General features: G+C 47.6%; 1 protein-coding gene across 1 annotated transcript in view; it reads left to right on the forward strand.

Annotated features, from left to right (window-relative positions):
- The first annotated feature begins 7186 nt into the window (after window positions 1-7186).
- LOC146062853 (calpain-8-like) overlaps window positions 7187-21879 on the forward strand; it is a 115365-nt gene continuing 100672 nt past the window's right edge. Inside the window, exons 1-3 of the mRNA XM_083174859.1 lie at window positions 7187-7447; window positions 14047-14116; window positions 14371-14489. Coding sequence (XP_083030985.1) covers window positions 7211-7447; window positions 14047-14116; window positions 14371-14489 — 426 coding nt within the window. The 5' untranslated portion in view covers window positions 7187-7210. The remainder of the gene's footprint in view (window positions 7448-14046; window positions 14117-14370; window positions 14490-21879) is intronic.

A 21879-nucleotide genomic window follows, 5' to 3' on the forward strand; every position in this document is an offset into this window, starting at 1 on the left:
CATAGCTCTCCGGAAGGTTGCTGGGGCACCATGTAAACCAAATGGCACCACTTTATACTGGAATAAGCCCTCTGGGGTAGAGAAGGCTGTTTTTGCCTTAGCAGCTTCTGTCGAAGGAATCTGCCAATATCCTTATGTCAGACCAATAGGGGTAAGATACTGACTTTTGGCTAAATTTTCTAACAATCTTCAACCCGGGGAATAGGGTACGAATCAAAGAGAGAAGATTTATTTAATTTACAGAAGTCATTGCAGAATCTTAAAGCACCAGAAGGCTTAGGTACAAAAAAAATGGGATTATTCCACTCGCTGATTGAATCCTAAGCATCTCTTGCTTTACAGCTGCTTGCTTTGTCTCTTGTATGCGATATGGTCTTTATTTAATGACCACCCCGGGTGGAGTAACAACATCATTCTGGATGATCTGTCTTTCCCGGAATGGTAGAAAACACATCTTGGTACTGCACCACCAAATTCACCACTTCCTGTTTCTGTCCAGGCTCCTTTCTGAGCCCTGTCCCTGCGCACAGCAGGTAATACATTGGGGCGAAATGATCGCATTTTACAATGCGATCCTGGGCGGTAATATTCCGCCCAGATCGCATTGTAAATGCGATTATTGATAAATGGAGCCCTAAGTGTAACTTCAATGGGCACCTGACATTCTGGAACTTTTTTGCTGCTAAAGAGGGCTGACCTGCAGCTTCTTTCCAAGGTTTTAACAGGTTAACATGGATGATTTGTACCTCCCCTCCATCTACCCTCCTGTCAAACCTTGTAATTGACTGGTCCCTCCGCCTCTATGATCTCATAAAGGCCCCGCCATCGAGCATACATTATACTTTCTTTAGTGGGCACAAGCACTATCACTTTGTCTCCCGGTTTAAAACACTGATTGACTGCGGCTAACTGTTTCTGATGCCGCGGAGCTCTTTCCATTCATTCAGGAGTGGTGCAATCTGCCTTAAATGGCCATACAATGGGACATGTTAGGGTCCTAGCCTCCCACCCTTCTTTTCATAGATCCAGAATTCCTCTGGGCTCTCTCCCCTAGAGGAGCCTAAATGGACTAAACCCTGTAGAGGATTGGGGTACCTCTCTGACTGCGAGCATCAAATACGCTAAGAGCAAATCCTAATCTTGTTTTTCTTGAGAAACTGCCCTCTATCATTTGTTTAAGGGTTTGATTAAACCTTTCTACCAGGTCATCTGTTTGTGTGTGGTAAATGGAGGTGGTAATCCTGCCAACCTTTAACAACTGGCACAAATCCTTCATAAGCTTAGAAACAATAGGGTTACCTTAGTCCGTTAAGACCTCCTTCGGTATTTCCAGGCTCTCTAGCAATAGTTCCAGATTTCATATTATGGAGGGGTATAGCCTCTGTTATATATCTGTTGGCATAATCCACTACCACTAATATGTTTTGGTGCTCTCGAGCAGACTTTTCCACTGGCCCTATCAAAGCCATACCAACTCGCTCAAAAGGCATGGAAATTATAGGGAGGGGTACCAGGGTAGCACTGAGGCATAGATGCCGGGCCAAAAGAACCTTAGCTGTATCCAATATAACACAGATTCTAGACAGCAAATCTAGACATTGTTTGGCGCTGAGGTATAGTTGATTTGGGTGCAGTTGCACTTGTAGTTATGTGATCATAGGGGACACATTTCACCACCCAGCATCCCAGATCAGGCATCATCCCTTGCAGTTCAAAATATGTATTTTACCAGATCATACACCCTTTGCTGTCTCATATAAACCCAACAGATCACAGGTTGGCTATGTAATACAGGTATTAGTGCCCATCTTGTGGTTAGGTATCTGTCCTGGCTTCACACGATGTGACATCACTTACAGTAGGTGTAGAATGACTGGCCATACACTGTACCTATGGCAAAGTGGCTGCGGATACACTGTAAAACCAGATGGATTATGAGATGGATACTTTAGCTCCTGGGGGCTTATATGATCATCAGGGTCATAACTGTTTTTTAGCTTGATGTTTATATACTCTCCAGATATTTAATATACAATATTTGGTGATAAACCTGTGACTCATCTCCTTAATATTTGATGTATGTTACACTCAGTTCTTGTGTACCTGTTTTCTTATCTTATCACCTGACTATTACTAATGTTGTAACTCATGATATTATGTTGATGTGGATGTCTAGCGCCTTTTGTTCTGTTCTAGGTGTACAACTTGTCCCTAACTGAGTCATGGCCAGTGCCTGGTACGTCCAGTGTGATGATGTCATTATTGAGTGCCAAGTGAGAGGTTCAGGATAAGGCTTTCTTAACACCATTGTAGGCTTTGGGCAAAGCAATGTAGTGGGGCCCCTACACACCCATGGACAAGAACCAAATAAAATAAAAAAAATCATAAAATGTCACACTATGGTTCCATGCCATCTCTCCACATGCTTCCAGACTGCGAATCAGCATTCTGATTGGTGTATAGCTCCAGACATCCACCAATCAAAGGAATCAGGTGGAGAGAGTCACCTGCATTATTTACAGACGCACTGATTAGTCATAATCCCTGATGAAAATGAGAACTAGTATCTCACCTGCTCTCTCCCCTCTCTTTCTTTTCCTAACTCTCTCTTCCTGACACGGTCTCTTTCTCTCCCCAACACTCTCTTCCTGACACTCTCTTTTTCTCTCTGGCACTCTCTATCTGACACAGTCTCTTTCTCTCTGACACACTCTCTCTCTCCCCGACACTCCCTCTGTCCCCGACAGTCTTTGTTTCCCACCCACTCTCTGATACTCTCTCTCCCCCTGACATGGACTCTGACTCACAGATACACTCACTTTGACATGGTATCTCTCTCCCTGACACTCTCTCTGACAATATGTCTCCCTTTCTCTCCCTGACCCTGTCTCTCTCTCACCCTGTCACTCTCTCTCACTCTTCCTGACACTTTCCCTTCCTCTCCCTCTGACACTCTGTCCCTCACTCTCTTTCCCCCTGAAACTCTCTTTGCCATCTTTGGATGAGATGTCCTAAGCTTGAAAATAGATAAAATGGAGAGTGATAAGCCACAAGCCAAACAGCTCCTATACGTCTTTTTTTGAACCCAGCCTATACTGTACATTGACAGTTAGGAACTGATTGACTGGTGGTTTATCAGTCTCCATTTTATCATTTTCAAGCTTAGGACATCTGGCCCCCGACAGTCTCTCTCACTCGCTTTCTCTGTGACACTTTCTTTTCCCCCGTCCCTCTCACTCTCTTTGACAGTCTCTCTCTCCCTGAAACTATTTTTCTCTCCATCTCTCTCCCACTTTCTCTCCCTGACACTCTATTACAATCTCCCTTTGTCTCTCATACTTGTTCTCTCTCACACACATGCGCGGTTCCAAACTGTGGGTGCACAGAAAGTGGGTATCTCAGGGATTGCACATTGTGGTGAACACTTGTACACAAGAGAAAGGCTGAAACTTGTTGGAGACTAGAGGCTCTTCACTTGGTCTCCTGTGTCCATTACACTGCACTGAGCATGCTCTAGTGATTCCAGTAGTGTTAGGTCCATCCAGGAGGGAACCTTCCACCCCTGTCTATAAGAGAGAAGTGTGTGACACTGCTGAGCAGTAACACTGGCACGCATCTTATTGCTGATTATACTGCAGACTATCAGACTGCATGGCTGTGCAGTCTGTCACCACCATAAGCGTGAGTTACTGACAAGTACCCAGCACATCATCCTATATAGGAGCTGCTGCATAGTCTCTGGCACTGCCCTGCTTCATATGTGTGGAACCCATACCTCTTAACTGTCCCACTTATTGCGGGGGGGGGGGGGGGGGGGAGTTCACCCTGCCATGCATGAATAGAATAGAGGCTGTGCGCACAGCCTCTATTCATTGCTGCCAGAGGGGCTGGGGCTCACAAAGCTGCTGGGCATGCCTCCACAGTGGCAAAAGTGGGGGCGTGGCCTCATGACAGCGCAGCGAGTACAAGCCACACTCCTTTTTGATAGGCCATGCCCCCCAAAATTTTACACAAGTCTGCAGCTCACGCACTGTCCCATGCATTGGAGCAGAATGTTGGGAGGTATGCAGGGCCGGCGCCACCACTAGGCAGGTCTAGGCATTTGCCTAGGGCGCCGGCCACTGGAGGGCAGCAGTTCGCCCCTCGCCCCCTGTGCAAAGGGGGTACTTGCTGCGCCGTCTGGGGAGCGGGCAGGGGGGGTCCGTGCCGGCTTCTGAGAGGAACCTGCAGTGGTGTCCTTGTCACGCGGGTACCTGCGGCCCTGTATATAAAGCTGGCAGCGGTTGGGGGTCCCTGCAGTGAATAAAAAATAACTAGTGCTATCCGCCGGGCTATGCGGCAGCGCGGGAAGCGCTTCCGGGTTTGAAAACACTGGCCGCACACTGATTGGCTGAGATTCAGCCAATCAGCGTGCAACCAGTGTTTTCAAAACAGAAGCGCTTCCCACGCTGCCGCAGAGCGCTAGTTATTTCTTATTCACTGCAGGGACCCTCCGCCGCCAGCTTTATACAGGTACCCACGCGGCAAGGACACCACTGCAGGCTCCTGTCAGACGCCAGCATGGGCCCCCTGCCCGCTCCCCAGATGGAGCAACAGGTACCCCCCACCCCCCAGCACCAGGGAACCCCCACCTCAACTCGCCTGGGGCGCTCCAGTGCCTTGCACCGGCCCTGGAGGTATGGGAACCTCCTGCTGCTGCAGAACCTCTTATATTCTTTTACTACTGTTATCTTGAGGATACTCAATAAACCAAAGTCCTGATTGTATTCTGTTCTGTGGATAAACATCACCAAACACCGAAACACTCTGCCAACAGGTTCTGGGCCCAGGACCACATGTTTGAGAAAGCATCTCGGAAACAGAAAGTGCAGTATATAAAATCAAGGTTGCCTACTTTTAAAGCCTCCTCTCTGGGACTGTCAGCAGCACTTCTGGGGGCGGGGCCTGAAATTTGTGGGTCTATGGGGTCTGAGACGCATGCTATATGGGGTAGAGTTAAGTACCTGCAACGACATGAACAATTACATTGATACATTTTTGTCAATATCTTAGCAATTGGCATCTGTAGGGGCACAGGTGGAAGTTGAGGAGGTGGCAATGATGATGTACAGAATCTGACGCCAGATTTTGAATTTCTGGTGGTTGCATTGGAATCAAACGATGCCAAGCTCACAACAGAAATTATAAGGGCTGAGCTACTGCAGTTCCAAGAAAGTATTCATGTTGAGACAAATGCTGAGGGTTTTACCTTACTGACAAAAGGTACAAAGTCCAGAAAGCTCAAATTCAAATGCTTTGTGTGTCTCAAGATGGGTCATAAGGCTTCACTTTGCAGATTGAGAAATTCCATTGGTGCGCAAACAGTGTGACAAACCAAACGAGTCAGCACTGGACAAGAAGGATTGCTGGTACATGGACTCAGGTGCCACTAGACATTTCAGTTGTAATAAAGACAAACCTGTCTTTGAAAAAAAGTTATTTGACAGCATGTGAACCAACAACAGTTACAGGCATTGGAAAAAAGTCCTTACTGCTTCACAAGCTGGGACAATCACAGTGCGTCTGATAATTTACGGTGAAACAGTCATCACGAATATCCAAGATGTCTTGTTTGCTCCAGACTTAGGGGGTGAGATTTAATGGGATGAGAGATTCAGAAAGTGAGAGATTTGGTGAGAAATCTCCAGTTTTTTTAAAGCGGCAATCATTTACACTTCAAAATAAAACTGGTTTTGCAAGGTAAATGATTGCCGCTTTAAAAAAACTGGAGATTTCTCACCAAATCTCTCACTTTTTGAATCTCTCATCCTATTAAATCTCACCCAGGAAGTAATCTTATTGCTATCAGCGTTCTAGAAAAGAAAGGCTACAGAGTCCAATTAGCAAAGGACAAGTGTATGGTGCACAATGAGAAGGGCACTGTGATTGCGTCAGCAAACAGGGCAACCAACTGTATGTCCTGGACACAGAGGAGTGTTCTGTAATGATGGCTTCTGATTCAAACAAGTCAATTGAAATATGACACAGATGACTATGTCATCTGGGATATGACAACATCCAGAAACTTCTAGATGGAATGGTAAATGGGATCACTGTGAGTAACAATGAGAGACCGGTGTGTGAGAGTTGCATAAAGGAAAATCAGACTCGCAACCCATTTCCCAAGTGGCTACAGATATTTCATGACTTTTATTGATGTCGTCATGAGAATGACACATGTATACTTTAAATCTTTAAAGCTGAAAGTGAAGTTGTCAGCAAAAATTGAGCTTAGTAGAGGGCGGCAGTATCTACTGGCAGACCAAGAAAAACACATTGATAGTTAAAACACCAGCTGAAACTCAGATTCAAATGAAAGGATCTAGGTCCTGCTAATCACTTGTTAGGCATGAGGACTGTATAAAACCTAAAAGCAGGGACTGTTACAAATGGATATGGTCACTAGGTCACCAAGGGGAAGGTCGACATGTCTGAAGGTCGGCATGGGGTGAGGTCAACAGGGACATTAGGCCGATGTGGGCTAGGTCGAGTTAAAAGGTCGACATGGGGTTTTTCACTTTTTTTTATATAGCCGACATGTGCCGATAGGCGTTCTACCAGCTTATACCAGACAGAGTCAGTCTGCACAGACCTGCAGTCTACAGCCTCTAATAGTGTGAGTCACTTCTCATATACACAGCCGCGTGACGCTTAGTACTAGCTGCCGCGTAGTCACTGTAATACCCTGCTGTCTGTGCGGAACCTCCTGCAGCTGCAGAATTTCTTCTACCTTTTACATACTGTTATCTCACCTATGCCCAGTAAACCAACTTTTTGATTTAAATACTGTTTTGTGCCTTACGATCAACATCATACGAACACCACAATACTCTGCCAACACAAGTCACGCAACCTATTTGTCTTTCAATTTCATCTTTCTCCTAGCGGTGCCATGAAAAACTGCTGATACTCTAGGGCACGTGATTCCAGATTGTTTGGGAACCACTGCTGTAGGGTGATAAAGGAATGATTAATGACACAAACAGTAGGTGACAGACTATGGAAGCCTCTGGCATATCCTTACAGTCACTGGGAGTCCCCACCTTACATCTCCCCCTTGTTCCCTCCTCCCTTCTGCCCCAGGACACGCTCTCCCACATATGTATCACTATATATAGAAGGCATTTCTCCCAGTGTCTGCATCAGCTCCTGTGCACAGTACAACCACACTATGGCAAGCATCGCAGCTACCCTCGCCAAGGACAAGACAGCAGCCCTGGGTGTGGGAACCAATAAGAACCCAGTCAAATATTTAAACCAGGACTATGAAGAGCTGAGGGCACGGTGCTTGGCATCTAAGACTTTATTTGAAGACCCAACTTTTCCTGCCAGCCAGTCATCCCTGGGGGTCAAACATCTGGGTCCGAAATCAGACAAAGTACAAGGACTTGTGTGGCAAAGACCTCCGGTAAGGCTGCGATTATTACTTCAGAAACTAATAATAATAATTACATTTCAGCCACTAATTATAGGAATATTGTAGGTTCCTAGTAAGTAACTACGTTGTTAAAAAAAAAAAGTAGCATTATACTATGTGCCCAATTCAGACCTGTTCGCACGGCCGCAAATTCTCAGCAACCAGCGATCAGTTAAGCCACCGCCCCGCTCCAGTAAAACACATCTTGCAAGATAATGTTTTCACTATGGGAATGGATGTGTAACAGTTGTGCATACATTCACACCCGAGCGAATATCTCCAAAATCCTTTGTAACAGGCTCACCATCATATGATTTTTACACCAGGCTCAAGTCGTTGCAGCCCCAGGTAACCAGAGACTTAGGGGGAAATTTACTAAGAATACGAATGCAAAAAGTTGCATTCGTATTCTTAATACCAATGGCTACGACTGCATAAGTCGTATGCCAAGTCGTGTTCCGGTGGGGGGTTTCCAAAGCAGTCATATACGACTGCTTTGTAACCCTCCGATGGCGTATAAATTCGTATTAACGGCCGTATATACGAATTAGTGGAGCCAGTCTGCACGGATCAGTCAGATCCGTGGAGGCTGCAATGTGTAAAAAAAAAGAGAAAATTAAATAAATATATAAAAAAACGGCGTGGGGTCCCCCCAACAGCTGCAACCAGCACCAGACTGACAGAGCCGGGGCCGGTAATTAAAATCAGGGAACCCGACAAATAGGGGTTCCCCAATTTTTAACAACCAGGCCCAGGCTCCAGGTCCGGGGCTGGTTCCCAAAATACGGGGGACAAAATGACTAGGGGTCCCCCGTATTTTAAGAACCAGCCCCAGGCCAAACTAGCCAGCAGGGTAAAGCCACAGCCGGGGGGAGACTTTTTATACAAGTCCCCCCAGCCAAAGCATTAACCCCCTGACCGGTCAGCCTGGCCAGGGGCCCTGGGGGAGTGGGGACCCCCCCCCCAATAAAGGGGTCCCCCCACCTCCAGGACTTACCTGACCAGGCTGAAGCCTGGTGCTGTCCTCGATGCCCCTGGGCGGTGGGCATCGAGCTGATTCAGTGTAAAAAAATAGATGTAAAAACTATTGTTTTAAACTGTGTAACTATGAGTCCCAGCAAGCCTCCCCCGCAAGCTGGGACTTGGAGAACCTCAAGTCCCAGCCTGTGGGGCATTAAAATACTGACACATAAGAAAAATAAAACTTTACTACATACATTACACACATACAGTCATACTGATACTTACCTATCTTGATCCCGTAGGTAGGTCCCAGGGTCTTGATCCGGTGCCTTGTCCTGGTCCGGATCTATGTCGGCATTCTTCTCCATGTCGATGTCCATGTCGGCATCGTCCGTGTCATCGTCCGGTCCGGGGTCCGAAGAAATCCATGGGGGACCTGTGGAAGGAAATCCTACTCACCCAGGTCCTCCATGGAAGATCTGAAGTCTTGATCCGCCGTAGTCCTGGGCTTCTTCCAGCTTCTTCAAGCTGCCGGCGATTCCTGAAGCTCCCCGCGTCGGACTTTTGCCCCCCCCCCCCTGCGACAAAGTTAAGACCCCCCCCCCCCGCCTTACCCCTCCACGCCTGTGGCTGGGACCCGCAGACCTACTAGTCTACGTCGCTCCTCCTGTCTCCTTATGACAAATTTTCTTTACAAAATAGCTGCCCCTAACAGCAGACCATTTTTAAAGATGCTAGGGGAGGCCGCTGCCTCCTCTAGCATTCTCACAAACTGTCATATTGTGAGGGACATTTGTCCTAAGGAGCCAGGAGGAGCACCGGGGCGCAGGCTAGTAGGTCTGCGGGTCTCGACTCCCGGCAACAGACACGGCGGCAAGCACAGAGATAAGGCAGGTTCCAGCAGGTGGCAGCGTAACAATAACCCACACAGACCCCCTGGCGCCCACACTTACTCAGCACCTCCCCTCCACAGTGGGGCCTGTGGCACAATTGTTACCCCACTGAGGCCTGCTGCTGATGCACACACCCTCCCCTAACATGGCTGTGGTTTCCCAGTCACTCCCTGCATTTATTTTGACACGCCCAGCGTTTTTCTTGTCACTCCCATGAAATGGCCGTTTTCCACCCCCACTGTATGTCAATCACTGCGTGTACGGCCAACGAATAGAGAAAGGGGATTGACAGGAAGCTGGCGTCTGGGGGTGGTAACTGGCATGCACCTGAGTGGTATTACTAAACTAATTTGAGCATCTACCACTATCTGTATGTCTGTTTAGTAGGCGTGACTGAGAGGGTAGCTGTACACATCCAATCACAAAGGGGGATTTCACTATAGAGGGACGGCGTAGACCTGTCTGCTCAGCAGAGAAGACATTGGCTCCCCGGGTTTGCATTAGGGATGTGCACCGGACACTTTTCGCATTTTGGGTTCTGATTACCTTCAGGTTTTGGGTTCTAATGGGTTTTGCCAAAACACCTCCTAAACATTTTGGGTTCTGATTTTTTTTTTTAAAAAGCATAAAAACTTTTTTTTTTTTTGCTCTTACGCTATATTAACCTCAATAACATTAATTTCCACTCATTTCCAGTCTATTCTGAACACCTGACACCTCACAATATTGTTTTTAGGGCAAAATTTTGCACTGAGATAGCTGGTTAACTATGCTAAGCCACACAAGTGATCAATGGTGATGGTTACAGCGCTTTAAACCATTTGTATGTGGGGCAGCTTAACTGAGTGGTCCGTGCTCAATAGTAGTATTAATCAAAAGTATTAGTTAAGCACTCTCCCTTGGTATATTAAGTATGTCAAATGAGTGACAAGATGCTTGCGGTATCAAAACAGTGCATATAAATGTACATACGAAAAACCGTAAATGATGAAAGCACAAACACGTGGCTCATGTAAGAGTGGCACTGCAGCGGCAGACAGGATGGCAGTTGAAAAACTAGGCCCAATCCTGCACAGCCCGGTCACAGCCACTTGTTATTGCTGCATACTATTGGAGACACAGCCCGTTCCGGAATAGACGCACATCTTATGGACACTGACACCTGGAGCTTGTCCCCTTGAAAAAGGGTTGACTTATTTCAAAGGAATTCTATCACATGCTCAGATAAACGAGACAGGTCCTATACAGGGCCGGCGCCACAACTAGGCAAGTCTAGGCATTTGCCTAGGGCGCCGGCCACTGGAGGGCGGTAGTAAGCTGCAGGAGGAAGAAGCAGCAGCAGGAAGCTACGCTACCGCAGAGGAGAGCCCGGGGGAACTTTGAACTAGAGGCTGCAGCAACAACAAGCAGCTATTAGGTGAGTTATATTCGGATACCCCCCCCCCCCCCCCCCGCCGGAGCCCGCCAGTGTACCTTGCTGCCACTGACAGACAGTCAGTCTGAGTACCCATCCCTGGCTGCTGCACGCCGCCTGGTCATCAGCTACAGCAGCCTGTGGCAAACTTCGGCGGGGGCTGGGGCGCCCGCCGGCCAGTCAGCCTCAATCCACTGAAACACCCCCCCCCCCCCATGCGCTGGACTGACACAATGCTTCCTTGTAAATTTACGGTGGGTGGCGGCCATGGTCCTATACCCTTGTAATAAGGAGAACAGCACTACTAATGAATGGGACTGGTAAATAGGCATTTTAATCTCTCTGAATAGCAAAGCAATTAACAAATATTATGTGATTTTTATTAAATTGATAATTCTTTATCTTTCATGTTTTATATATTCTTTGAGTGATGCAGCGCCACCTAATGGTGTAGGTTCATAGCCAAACACCACCCTGTAGTATTGTTCCCAGAATAGTACAGGGAATATCCTCATGTGCATTACAGTGTTTGTGAATGTGACACAGTCATGTACGTGTTATCAAAATTTTCAAGATTGGCTTACTGACTTTTAAAGCTCTACATGACCAGGGCCCAAGGTACCTGCAGCAGCTTCTGATCTCTTATTGTCCCACTCGATTACTGCGATCGGTTGATGAAGGACTACTAACAGTACCCAGAATATCACTGAATTCATCTGGGGGTCGAGCTTTCAGCGCTGTGGCTAAAACTCTATGCTCGATTCGAGAAACTTCTACTCTGGAAACGTTCAAAAATAAACTCAAGACTTTCCTGTTCACACAAGCATTTCACTAATGTCCCTTGTTAAGTAGTTAAGTTTGTTTTGTATTTGATGCTGTAAAAGGCTAATACAAGCACTTTAAGTTCTATTAGGAGAAACAGAAATAAAAGTTAAATTTTAGGATTGTGAATTATCAGTTGGACGTCTTCCAGGCATATTTTTGGTGCGCACCCCACAATTCTTCAATCTTTCTTCTTTTTCTTATGTTATGAAAACAGGCATATTTTGCTGACATCACTCCCCCACCCCTAAAACATTCTGACACGCCGGCGTTTTCCCTACACTGTCTGTTTTTTTCTAATACCACCGGCGCTTTTCTTGCCACTGCCACTAGATGGCTGGTTACCACCCCCAGACACCTACTTCCTGTCAATCACCTTGCAACATCGTGCGTGTAGAACAGTTGCAGGACTGAATCGAAGGATGGCCTCACGCATGCGTAATACAGGCCGAACGCATGCGCAGTATAATCAATAATCACCCACTGTGTAAATTCACAGCCATGCAATCTGAATCGGGCCCTATGTACGGCGCTAACAACAACTTGTGGTACCTTATAAAGAAAATAGGTAATTGTTTCCTAGCACGGCGCCCACTAAGCTAATAGCGTAGAGGGCTATTCTGCGTAAGAAAATCGGATTGCATCACATCCCCTTTTTTGGTCATGCGATGCGATACGATTTTACATAGTAATTTATTCACTGCTCTCTGTGATTTTGAAGCCCCCCACTCCCCACCCACAATATCCACGCTACCACTTAGCATACAGCCACATCCCCACGCCACCCCGAAGCGTGACAAGCGCAGCGAGCGCCGCGAGGGGCGGCGGAACCTGTACTACGACCTTTTCATACCCCCACTATCCACGTCGGCATGGAGCTGATCTTATATATTGTGGCGAGCGTAGCGAGCCACCGAACCCAAAGCGTGGCGTGCAAAGCGAGGGCTCGCTGTGCTCGCCATGGTTCCGGGTGGCATTGATAGTAGTGGTGTTTTATGAACACATTCACCCTGCGAAATCATGCAACTGACACAGTAAGGTCGACATGTGTTGACTAAGAAGTATAATTTACTTAAATAACTCATAAACCATAAAATAACAGGTAACAAAAACAATTCATTTAAAACAGTAAAGATTAATTAAGGAAATGTAATCATGATCAAATAGTTTAATTGTCCTTCGGTAGCAGTGTCAGGGCGTGGAGGATACGCTGAAAAGGGTCATCCCCACCCAAAGTTTTCCGCCACATGAACTCCTCAAGGTATGATTCTAACATGTGCCTTGCGGTGCCCCAATGGTGTTTATTTTGCCATTTACATGCTCCCCACATCCTTTCAATGTTCTGTGTATGGACCCCCATTGATGGGTCGATGAAATTGTATTGGTGGTTCACCTGGGCGTGCTCATATCCGGCTAATTGAAGCTGCTCTGTGCTATACGCCCTCCAACAGTCCGTGTATATATTAGATCCAGGCTCTACGTTGTCGATGATAGCCAACATCAATGTGGTGGCATCGCCGGTTGCCACCTTCGTCAGGAAACACTGCCCTGTTTCCCTGCAGATTCCCCCAAATACCCTCTGCTGGGGTAACATACGGCCTACATTGCTTTGCCTCCTGACGAATAAGGTCTCGTCCACCTCCACTATCCGGTCTTGCCCACAGATACGGCGCTGCGGCTGCGCCATTAGATCCATCAGGCAGGCCTCCCGCATCCACTTATTGTAGAGTACTGCTGTTTTCTTGGACATATCCAGCTGTTGCTGGCAGTACTCTATCGAGGTCATCTCCTGCGCCCAGGAGAAGATGAACCTCACCAATGAGGAAGGGTAAGCGGCACCTGGGGAAAAAGTGTGCCGCTCTAAGGCCTGCCTTTAGCCGACAAACCTTCACATGGCACCGCCATATACCTTCCTTAAGACTCAGCCGCATACTGTGTCCATTGGCGCATTTCGCCACCACCGGCAGTAGATGATTGCGCTGAAAGAAATACATTGTCTCCGCCTCCGTCTGCGGCAATGAAAACAAATTCAGCGCAGCAGCCATTTCTGTCGAAATTAGCAGTCGAAATTAGGAAAACACCAAGAATAAATCACTAGCTCACAAATGTACATCCACTCCGCTCACAAAATCACCTCAGAGTGATTTCTGTGAGGATGTGACAGGGGACGGGATTAACAGTGAGCCAGGGAGCGGGAGACAGTGAGCTGGAACAGAAGTGAGTGAAATCGCATCGCATCGTATGTCACTATATTGCAGCAAGCGATGCGATTTCAGTACGTTAGCATACGTACAAAATCTGGGTGCCGTTCTAGGAAACAAGTACCACAAAATATATGTTTAGGGAATATCAGCATTTACATTGACCAGTTGCTTAATATTGAATATTGTAAACCAGGGACAGCTCTGGGGACATATTTCTAAATCCTGGGACTGTCTCTGGGAATTAGTGGGCAGAGCTGCAGGAAATGGATATTTATTGTTTGTTTTCTCTTGTAGGAAATAAATCCCAATCCCCAGTTCATTAAAGATGGTGCAACCCGCACGGATGTCCGGCAAGGATCTCTAGGTAAGTCATCTCATTAAAGGGGAACTCCAGCCAGAGTTAATTATAAATATACTTTCTTATCCTCCCGGAATGGCCGGGAGGGTATCCAGTGGGTCAGCGGTTAGGGGGCAGAGCTAGAATGACGCAAATTGTGTCATTCATTTTCCATCATTTTAGCTCCTCCCTTAATCTGCGGACCCGCAAATTACAGCATTTGACTGTCATGGGGCGGGGTTTGGTGATGTCAGTTTACCATGTACTGTCTTTATGCCTAGGTGACTGCTGGTTCCTGTGCTCCATTGCATCACTCACCCTGAACGAAGACTCCCTGTATCAGGTTGTTCCTAAAGACCAGAGCTTTCACAAAAACTATGCTGGGATCTTCCACTTTAAGGTAAGATTATACCATTAAAGGCCCATATACACTATAAGATTATCTTTACAATCTGGCTGGTTGGAATGAAAATCTGGAATTTTCTGGAAACAAAATACAACCAATCATTTGCTCCCAAAAGCTGGAAAATGGGCAAAAGCAGTCATCGGCATAAATTGATTTAACCAATTTGTCTGAATGACCATTTTTGTCTATTTGGCGAATTATCATTTGCTCCCAAAAATTTTCAGATTTTCATTCCAACCAGCCAGATTGGAAAGATAATCTTCTAGTGTGTATGGGCCTGTAGTCTAACAATGCATCCGCATCCCCTGTAACATGCTTGACCACTGGCTAATAGTTTTTCCAAAAATCTACCCCAAATTGTAATATATATAAGAATTTTTGTCTGTCTGCTGTGGCATCATGCAAAAACTACTGGATGACTATGGGTGGCGTTGTCAATATTGTGTCGCTTAGTGACCTAGCAGCCCATTTACTAATGAATATTTGCAGCCAATTCCCTGACAGCACCTGTTTCCTTGAATAGCCGCAAAAATTAAATTATCTCCCAAGTGAAAGGGACTGCAGCAGGGATCCCTGCTGAGGTCCCTCCTGTCCCGCTCGCATCCGCATCTATAATTGGTTTCTATGGGGGGGGGGGTGATACTGCCCGATGTATCATCATCGAGCAGCATCGCATCAGGTCCCGTGGCCATTCTCGGATGGCGGTAGCCTATTGTAGCGGTCAGCTGGGGGACAGCGCTAACTGCGCATGCACACAGCCCAGGCACCTGGCAAAAACAGATTGCAGGGACGGAATATATTCATCCGATAGGATCACATATTGCAATGTGATCCTGGGCTGTAGATTCCACCCAGCACAATGCGATCCTATTGTAAGTGGGCCCCCTAGAAAGAAACCGAGGTATGTATGCTCTCAGGGGGTTATTCTGGTTGATTAGCTCGGGAGCGAAATCGCATCATTGCGAGTCAACCAGATCTCGCCTTGGGAATGCTGGAACACCAGCCCACCATTCGCACAGCACTTATGTTTTCACAGCATGCAATTGGTTGTTTTACATTAACCTCCATTCGCAGCCTGCAGGTGAACACCCACATCATTCAGTGGTCGCCGACCATCGAATGATGTGGAAGGCACACGCACATCTAAGGTTGCTCAGAGCAACCTTAGATGTGCGTGTGCACTCTGAGGGAAGAGGGCAGGCAGCTGACATCCGGTCATCCGGTCATTCCCATATGCTAATTGCCTTGCCTGCACAGTCAATCTATACTAAGCAATCTCTTCTAGACAATATTGACTAAGCAAGAGAAAAATAGGGAGATTTTGGCTAACCTTCTAGGAGATTTTGACTGTCTAGTCAAAATCTCCTGTTAAAAGTTCTCCAAGTGTACACCCCTTTACATAGATAGTTACATAGTAGATAAGGCTGAATAAAGACTTGCATCCATCGGGTTCAACCTTGGTTTAATAGCTTAACCCTTGTTATATGTAGTGAATTCTGATATTTTTAAAGACAGATTATGATTCTTATTTGTGCCCCTGGATGTTTTTAACCAATGAATGTTTGTCAAACCTTATTTTAAATTTACTGTGCCTGCCGACACCACTTCTCCAGGAAGAGAGTTCCATAGTTTGGCTGCTTTGACCGTAAAAAAGTCTTTCCTTCTAAGGGAACAAAATCTTTTTTCTTCTAATGTAAACTCGTGCTCACGTGTCCTTCCTGGCAGTAAAAATGGCGCTTGACCGTTCCATATATTGTCCCCTGATATATTTGTACATGTTAAGCATGCCCCCCTTAAACGTCTCTTCTCTAGTGTAAAGTTTAAACAGTCCCAAATTGCTCAATCTGTCCTCGTAGCTTAAATTCTTTATTCCCTTTATTAGCTTTGTTGCTCTTCTTTGGATTTTTTCCAGATCTATGATGTCCTATTTATAGTGTGGGGCCCAGAATTGTACTCCATATTCCAGGTGTGGTCTAACCAATGCTTCGTACAGTGGCATAATTACTTTTGAGTCTCTAGTTTCCATACCCCTTTTTATACATGCTAGTATTCTGTTTACCTTGTTTGTTGCTATTTGACAATGAGCACTACACCCCAGTTTGTTATCAATTTGAACTCAATTCTTTTCAAGTTCTGAATTACACAATGCCTCCCCGCTTAGGTTATAGCTAGTACATTGGTTATCATAGGCGAATCTAAGGGGTGGCCCGAGGGTGCACCGGACCATTCTGCAACTTTAAATTGAATCACCACCGCTGCCCGTTTTATCACACCAAAAACATGGCCACGAGAGGGCTGTGTCAGTTCCGTGAGCGCTCGGCGCTGGGGGACTGGTGCTGAAAGGCAGCACACAGTACTTCCGCCCGGCACCTCCGAGTACTCACACGTCACTTCCGCCCGGCGGGATGACGCTGCTTCCGGCCGGCGAGGAGACGCTGTCAGCTGCCCACGGCGTAACCCGGCAGCCGCTCAGCGGTTGCCAGGTAACAGGGGACGCCAAAGGGGCGCGCGCTCGGCCACCTGAGTTCATTATAGAGCCGGTGGGCAGTGGCCTGTGAGGCGGTGGCTCATTGGCTGCACCATCCCTTTTAAGGGATGGCTGCAAGCATGTCCACGCCGGTTATAGCAGTTTCCTAGCTATTTCTGGTCCTGCCACTGTTCCTGGTTTCCAGCTCCTGGATACTCCAGTTCGAGTACCCTGTGTTGAGGATCCTCCTGTCAGTTCCTATCTTGGGCTCACGTAAGTGCTCCTGTGGAGCCTGGCTGTTTATTTTCTCCATTCTTTGAGGCATTTGCCCAGTACCTTATTTTGCTCATTGTGGGCCGTTCAGCCCTGTTATTTCAGTTTTTGGCTCAGTTCATCCTCTGTTTCTGCCCAGGTCACGTTCTTGACCCCCAGGGCTAGTTTCTTAGTTGGTTCTTTTTCCGGCTTTGTGGATCATAGAATAGGGCATTCTCCCTCTACCCGTCCCTGGTGTTTTGGGGGTTCGTTCTTTGGTTTACTCTGTGTTTTATGTGGAGACGCCCCTTGCATTCCCCTTTGTGTTTGCGACTGGGTCGCGTTCCCATCCTTGGCCAGGTGCCAGCAGACAGGGTGTCTAATTTTAGTTAGGCCCGTTAGTTAGTTTCTACTCTTGAGCATACCTCTGGCGATCACTTGCTCTTTGTCCCCCACATAAGACCTAGCTGCATCTGGGTCGGAGCGGGCTTAACTCGCTCCTTCGAACGCGGCGGCCACAGGTGAAGCCTAGCACACGCAGGGGCTTGTCATCAGTCAGAGGTACTCAACAGAGCGAGTGTAGGGGTCGCTGTGGCCGTCCTAACCTAGACCTTAGAGGGTCTGATCCGCCAGGCTCAAGGTCAAGCCCCGGTTGAGACCCCCTCGTCCCGGCTGTTTGTCCCTGAGTCGTTACGGCGCAGAGTATTATCGAAGCTGCATGACTCTAAGATTGCAGGACATCCAGGAGTTACTAAAACCCTGGACCTTCTCACCCGGGTCGTGTGGTGGCCAGGTATGGCTCGAGATACTAAGGAGTTTGTGCTGTCTTGTCCGACTTGTGCGCAACAGAAAACTCCGCGGTCAAGGCCCCTTGGAGAACTCATGCCCCTGTCCATACCTGCCAGGCCTTGGTCACACCTGGCCATGGACTTCATAGTCAGTTTACCCATGTCTTCCCAATGCCAAGTCATTTGGGTGGTAGTCGATAGGTTTTCGAAAATGGCACACTTCGTGGCCTTGAGACAAGTACCTTCAGCCAAGGAACTGGTGGGCTTGTTTTTGCAGCACATTTTCAGACTGCACGGTTTTCCCACAGATATTGTTTCGTATCGAGGTCCACAGTTTGTGGCGCAATTCTGGAAACTTTTTTGTGCTTCCCTTAAAGTCAAGACCAGTTTGACGTCTGCCTTTCACCCGCAGTCCAACGGGCAGACGGAACGACTGAATCAGTCACTTAAACAATATCTACGATGTTTCGTGTCCAAATTACAAAACGATTGGGTAAGCTTCTTACCGTTGGCTGAATTTGCGTATAATAACGCATATCATTCTGCGTCTAAGACTTCCTCGTTTTTTTCGGTATAAGGATTTCATCCTCGATTCAGTTCTTTAGGACCAGAGGCTCCCAGATCTTCATCCTCTTCTGCTTCCTGTCTCAGACGCATTTGGAAAAAAGTTCATGAAGCGCTCAAAGAAGCAGCTTTTAAGGAGAAGAGATTCGTGGACAGATCAAGACGTCCTTGTCGGTTTAAAGTTGGGGATTGGGTGTGGCTTTCCACCCGTAATATTAAGCTGCATCAACTTTCACCAAGGTTAGGACCCAGGTATATAGGTCCTTTTCAGATTATCAAGAGGGTTAACCCTGTGGCGTTTCGGCTGTCATTTCCCAGGGCCCTCAGGATCACCAATACGTTCCACTCTTCCCTTCTTAAACCGGTATTCTTCTCACGGAGGTTTCCGCGGAATCTTAACGCGAGGTCTGATCCGGTGATAATCCAAGGACGACAGGAGTTTTCTGTAGAGAAGATTTTGGACTCAAGATGTGTCAGAGGCTCTCTACAGTTCTTGGTACATTGGAGAGGATTTGGGCCTGAGGAGAGATCCTGGGTTCCAGAGAAAGATGTACATGCGCCCAGTCTCAAAAGGGCATTTTTTCGGGAATTCCCTGGTAAACCCGGGGGCAGCGGTCTGTTGACCTCTCCTCAAGGGGGGGGGGGGGGTACTGTCAGGGCCGTGAGCGCTTGGCGCCGGGGGACTGGTGCTGAAAGGCAGCACACAGTACTTCCGCCCGGCACCTCCGAGTACTCACACGTTACTTCCGCCCGGCGGGATGACGCTGCTTCCGGCCGGCGAGGAGACGCTGTCAGCTGCCCACGGCGTAACCCGGCAGCCGCTCAGCGGTTGCCAGGTAACAGGGGACGCCAAAGGGGCGCGCGCTCGGCCACCTGAGTTCATTATAGAGCCGATGGGCAGTGGCCTGTTAGGCGGTGGCTCATTGGCTGCACCATCCCTTTTAAGGGATGGCTGCAAGCATGTCCACGCCGGTTATAGCAGTTTCCTAGCTATTTCTGGTCCTGCCACTGTTCCTGGTTTCCAGCTCCTGGATACTCCAGTTCGAGTACCCTGTGTTGAGGATCCTCCTGTCAGTTCCTATCTTGGGCTCACGTAAGTGCTCCTGTGGAGCCTGGCTGTTTATTTTCTCCATTCTTTGAGGCATTCGCCCAGTACCTTATTTTGCTCATTGTGGGCCGTTCAGCCCTGTTATTTCAGTTTTTGGCTCAGTTCAGCCTCTGTTTCTGCCCAGGTCACGTTCTTGACCCCCAGGGCTAGTTTCTTAGTTGGTTCTTTTCCCGGCTTTGTGGATCATAGAATAGGGCATTCTCCCTCTCCCCGTCCCTGGTGTTTTGGGGGTTCGTTCTTTGGTTTACTCTGTGTTTTATGTGGAGACGCCCCTTGCATTCCCCTTTGTGTTTGCGACTGGGTCGCGTTCCCGTCCTTGGCCAGGTGCCAGCAGACAGGGTGTCTAATTTTAGTTAGGCCCGTTAGTTAGTTTCTACTCTTGAGCATACCTCTGGCGATCACTTGCTCTTTGTCCCCCACATAAGACCTAGCTGCATCGGGGTCGGAGCGGGCTTAACTCGCTCCTTCGAACGCGGCGGCCACAGGTGATGCCTAGCACACGCAGGGGCTTGTCATCAGTCAGAGGTACTCAACAGAGCGAGTGTAGGGGTCGCTGTGGCCGTCCTAACCGGCGGTCCCGGCTACGGGCTCACGCCTGATATTTACCTCTCTGCCATCGGTCCTTACGCAGTCAGCCTTAACATGCCCGACTGCACGCAGCCCCTCTCATGGTCCTTTGCGGAGCGTGAACGCCAGACGGCTTCCTCCGTCTCTGTCCTCGTGCAGCTGCAGCAGGTTTGCGTGTGCCGTGCACATGGCAGCGGCGGAGATTGACAGTCCTGGGCGTCGGGTGTCACAGAAAACATTAAGTAAGTGAAAGTGCCTCAGCCAGCAGCCTGTCTCCCTCCACATTGCGGCATGCCTTGCCCTGCCCAGTGCCCTGCCTTAAAAAAAAAAACCATGGTAATCTGTTCCCCCCTAGCCCTGTGGGGGGCGGATAGAGGGAGCCCATGGTTTTAACCTATTGCATGCTGTCACCCAGGTTGGTCGGTAGCTGTGGGAACTGTCAGCGAGCATCTGGCTCTGCCCACACAGAGTGGTGCCCTGCCAGCTCCCGTCACCCACTTATAACAAGTAATGGGGCTGCGCAATTCCCCTATAATGTCGTGGGTGCAGTACCTGACATGTTGTGGTGACAGATGGGCGTGGTCAGTACGGGAAGGGGTGAGGCACCAGGTACCTCATGTAGAAACGCAGGGGGCCAAATGTAATAGGGTGAGAGTTTCAGAAAGTGAGAGATTTTGGGAGAGTTTTACCCTTTTTTTTAAAGCAGCAATCAATTACACTGCAAAACCAGGTTGATTTTGCCATGTAATTGATTGCTGCTTTAAAAAACATGAGAAAACTCTCCCAAAATTTCTCACTTTCTGAAACTCTCACCCTATTACATTTGGCCCAGAGTGATGTCCTCGGGTGTATGCTAGTTACTCATTTTTTTTTATTTACTTTATTGTCATTTAGGTGAGCGCTGCACAGTAAGGTGTAGCAGATGTATAATGTATTGTCTAACCTGCATTAAACTACACATGATGCTTATAGTTCATGACTGTAACCACTGCATACTCTAATTATTGGCCTGTTTATGGTGGGGAGTGACTTGCCCCTGTTAAGCCACGACCCCCAAATGAGACCACACCCCTTTTTGGCGCACACTGCAAAGCCATGCACAAATCCATTATGTGTAGTCTGGGATTAGCATATTTCTAGATTAGCCTATGTTGGTTATGTCTCTCAAGATGCATAACCTTGCATTTATCCGCATTGAACCATATTTTTCACTCATCCAGTTTATTAAGATCGTTCTGAAGCGCGGAGGCATCCTCGGTTGATCTAATTAATCTACTCAGTTTTGTGTCATCAGCAAAGATGGAAACTTTGCTGAGTATTCCCACCCCAATATCGTTAATAAATATGTAAAATAAAATGGGCCCTAGTATTGACCCCTGTGGCACTCCACTTAGTACTAGGTTGTGTTCCGACATCCACATGAGCAATGCCATGGGTAAATGCTAGTATTAGCATACTATTGGCCACAATGAGTTCGCGGGTGTGAATCATCACAGCAGTGGGTGCACTTTACGGCAAATTAAATTCTCACAAAAGTGCTTGCTACCCCATGTGCAAATTCAGGCATAAACCAGTGCGCAAAGGGTGCAATATTAGTTGCCAGTGTTTAAATGTCACGGCAATGGCACATTGCACCCT

Source organism: Crinia signifera, chromosome 3, assembly GCF_055691185.1.
Source record: "Crinia signifera chromosome 3, ASM5569118v1, whole genome shotgun sequence".
Classification (NCBI taxonomy): domain Eukaryota; kingdom Metazoa; phylum Chordata; class Amphibia; order Anura; family Myobatrachidae; genus Crinia; species Crinia signifera.